Source organism: Nicotiana tomentosiformis, chromosome 12 (genome assembly GCF_000390325.3).
Source record: "Nicotiana tomentosiformis chromosome 12, ASM39032v3, whole genome shotgun sequence".
Taxonomy (NCBI): domain Eukaryota; kingdom Viridiplantae; phylum Streptophyta; class Magnoliopsida; order Solanales; family Solanaceae; genus Nicotiana; species Nicotiana tomentosiformis.
This window is the reverse complement of record NC_090823.1, coordinates 103,401,129-103,404,226: the sequence shown is the minus strand read 5'-3', so window position 1 is coordinate 103,404,226 and position 3,098 is coordinate 103,401,129. Positions and strand designations below refer to the sequence as shown.

Sequence of the window (3,098 nt, the reverse complement as noted above, 5' to 3'; positions counted from 1 at the left end):
GATAGCACCATTTTGGGAATTACAATCAGGATTTTCAGGATCATTAATTAGTTAGTTTTGGAAGAATGTAACAAAGTTTCTTTTTAAGTAACAAGCATCGAGGATAAAGAAAAACTGAAACATTGATTAAAGCGAATACTAGAATTATATTTAATCAAAACGAACTATGCTATTTCATAAAATAAATAATATTAATTGATATTAATAACTACTACTCATGTAAAGAAATATGATTACATGATGTTTATTCACTAGCTACTGCGAATAGACAAAAATAAGAGTCAAACTAATCAATCATCTTTAACCACGGATCCATCACCGATCAAGTAGTCTATTTTTCCATCAGGGTGCTCAAAGAAGTCTATCACATCCAAGTAGATGATGTCAAATTCATTGTCAAAGACAAAATTAGTTTCATGACCTTTATTCTTTAGAAATGCTTGATAAAGCTCAACCAAATATCTTGGCATATGACAAATATTTGCACAATGCCCTTTTCTACCACAATGATAGCATTCAGTTTCTGAACCCTTTACCTTTGGATTATCATCTTTCCCTTTTCACTTTTGGTGGTTATTTTTCTTTGGAGGATGATTAATACTAGGAGAATTTCTTCCTTGGCCACGACCACGGCCAGGGCCACGATCTTTTTCACGCTTAGCATAGTGAGAATACACCTCATCCACTTCAGGCAATGGTGTAGACCTAATGGGTCGATTTTCGTGATTTCTCATGAGCAAGTCGTTGTTTCTTTCAGCTACAAGGAGAAGAGAAATCAACTCAGAGTACTTCTTAAAACCTTTCTCTCGGTACTGTTGTTGCAAGGCCATATTGGAGGCATGAAATATTGTGAACATTTTTTCAATCATATCATAGTGAGTGATACTATCTCCACCGAGTTTCAATTTAGAAGTAATTCTGAACATCGCAGAATTATATTAAGAAACAGACTTGAAGTCTTTGAGCCTCAAATGAGCCAAATCATATCGCGCTTGTGAAAGAGTGACCAACTTTAAGTTGTCATATCTTTCCTTTAAACCATTCCACAAAACAAGTGGATCTTTGATTGTGAGATATTCTATTTTCAACCCGTCATCAAGATGATGGCGCAAGAAAATCAAGGCCTTAGCACAGTCTTGGGTAGATGCTTTATTTTTGTCTTTAATCGCGTCCCCAAGACGCATTGCATCTAAATATATTTCAGCATCCAACACCCATGACATATAGTTCTTACCCGAAATTTTAAGGGCAACGAACTTTCTTTACATAATATCAGTCATAATTAAAAAAGAGAAAAATTATACCTTAGTCTTCTCAAAGAGCTTCTTAAGACGGCAGAGTCTCATGTTGATAACGTGTAATGAAATAATAAAGAAGAATATTACAAGGAAAGAATATAGACATTCACCTTAAATATAATTCTATTTATAACAGTAAAGCTTTATTGAGCATTTAGTACTTAGTAGTAATTGTTTGGTGGGCACCAAATCAACATTCAGACCGCAATGCTTAATAGCTAGGTACATAGAACTCTCTTCATTGTATGTTATTTTTACCAAATTGTCTACAGAAGTAGGAATTCTTTTTATTACCATGTCATTCAATATGGTTAATAAGAGTGATGTGTTCGTAGTTGTCACGATCCAAAATTCCACCACAGGCGTCGTGATGGCACTTAGTCTCTAATATTAGGTAAGTTGATTATAATTACACTTCGAGCCATTTTTTTTATTTTTGAAACATATAATTTAATAAAGGTGTCGAAACCAAAAGCGAAAACAATTATAACAACTTTCCAAGACTGGTAATACTAAGTTACGATCTTTAACTAAATACATAGAATGATCTCGAGGATCAAATATACAATAATGTTCGAATAAGAGTTGACAACACAATAAAATGGAAAGACTACAAGGGACTGCGATGACGAAACAGCTCTACCTTGAATCCTTGTGATCACACTCGAATCTTTATCCAAATCTGATATCTCCAATACCTAGCTCTGCACAAAAATGTGCAGAAGTATAGTATGAGTACACCACAGTCGGTACCTAGTAAGTATCAAGACTAACCTCGGTGGAGTAGTGACGAGGTACAGTCAAGACACTTACTAGTCAAATAACCTGTGCAATATAGCAGTATACAATAGTACTAGAAAACAACTAGCAATGATAGCAACAAAATCAACCAGTGATATAAACAGCAAGGTAACACGAACACCATAATTATTGCTCAAACGAATAAGGAACACAAGTATAACCAATTAATCAAGTCCTTCAAATATAAATCTTTTACATATAATTCTTTCAAATAAATATCTTTCGAATATACTTCTTTCAAATAAATATCTTTCGAATATAATTCTTTCAAATAAATATTTTTCGAATATAATTCTTGCAAATAAATATCTATCGAATATAATTCTTCCAAATAAAAGTCACTCTGTGACACCTCATTTCATAATCATAAAATACGGGTCTCAGCCCACTTTCATATTTTCGTAACACAGGTATCAGCCCACTTTCATATTTTTACGGCACCTCGTGCCCATATTTCTATCAAAACCGCACGAACAACTCACATGCCAATAATAAAATTATTATATTCTCCCCGCACCTCATGCCCGCATTTCATATAACATCTGCACGGACAGTTCACGTGCCAATAACAAAATCATTATATTTTCCTGGCACCTCGCGCCTACATTTCATATCTCATTTGCACGGACAGTTCACATGCCAATAACATAATCCGCCCGGCAATAGCCACAGGCTCACAATTTCAACATAGATCAGACTATTATCAAGTTTACCAAAATAACAAGACAAGTTGCACAAGATATAAATATAAACACAAGGAAAAATCACAACATCACATGAAAATCACCAGCACAATAACCCCACATCATCACATAAAAATTATCAACACAATAACTCAACATCATCACATATTATCCCTGATAATAGTCACCCTTATCTCTCCTATAGCTATCCTTATCACTCATGTATTAGCCTCCCTTATCCCGTCGTCCTGACAATTTCAATAGCCACCCTTATCGCTCCTATAGCCACCCTTAACACTCCTATAATAGCCTTCTT

The 3,098-nt window shown here is 34.5% G+C and overlaps 1 protein-coding gene across 1 annotated transcript; it reads right to left on the bottom strand.

Moving 5' to 3' along the window:
- Positions 1-290: 290 nt before the first annotated feature.
- Positions 291-830, bottom strand: LOC138903151 (uncharacterized). The gene is made up of 2 exons (XM_070191072.1): positions 565-830; positions 291-498 (listed from the first exon to the last, which is right to left on the bottom strand). The coding sequence occupies exons 1-2, from the start codon at positions 828-830 to the stop codon at positions 291-293; spliced, it is 474 nt and encodes a 157-aa protein (XP_070047173.1).
- Between the last annotated feature and the right edge of the window lie 2,268 nt (positions 831-3,098).

Bases quoted from the DNA above. Each gene is read 5' to 3' on its own strand.
- LOC138903151 (XM_070191072.1), bottom strand. From the start codon at position 830: ATGGCCTTGCAACAACAGTACCGAGAGAAAGGTTTTAAGAAGTACTCT. The intron at 499-564 runs GTGAAAAGGGAA...TCATTGTGGTAG, and splicing joins AAGAAAAATAACCACCAAAA to AAAAGGGCATTGTGCAAATA.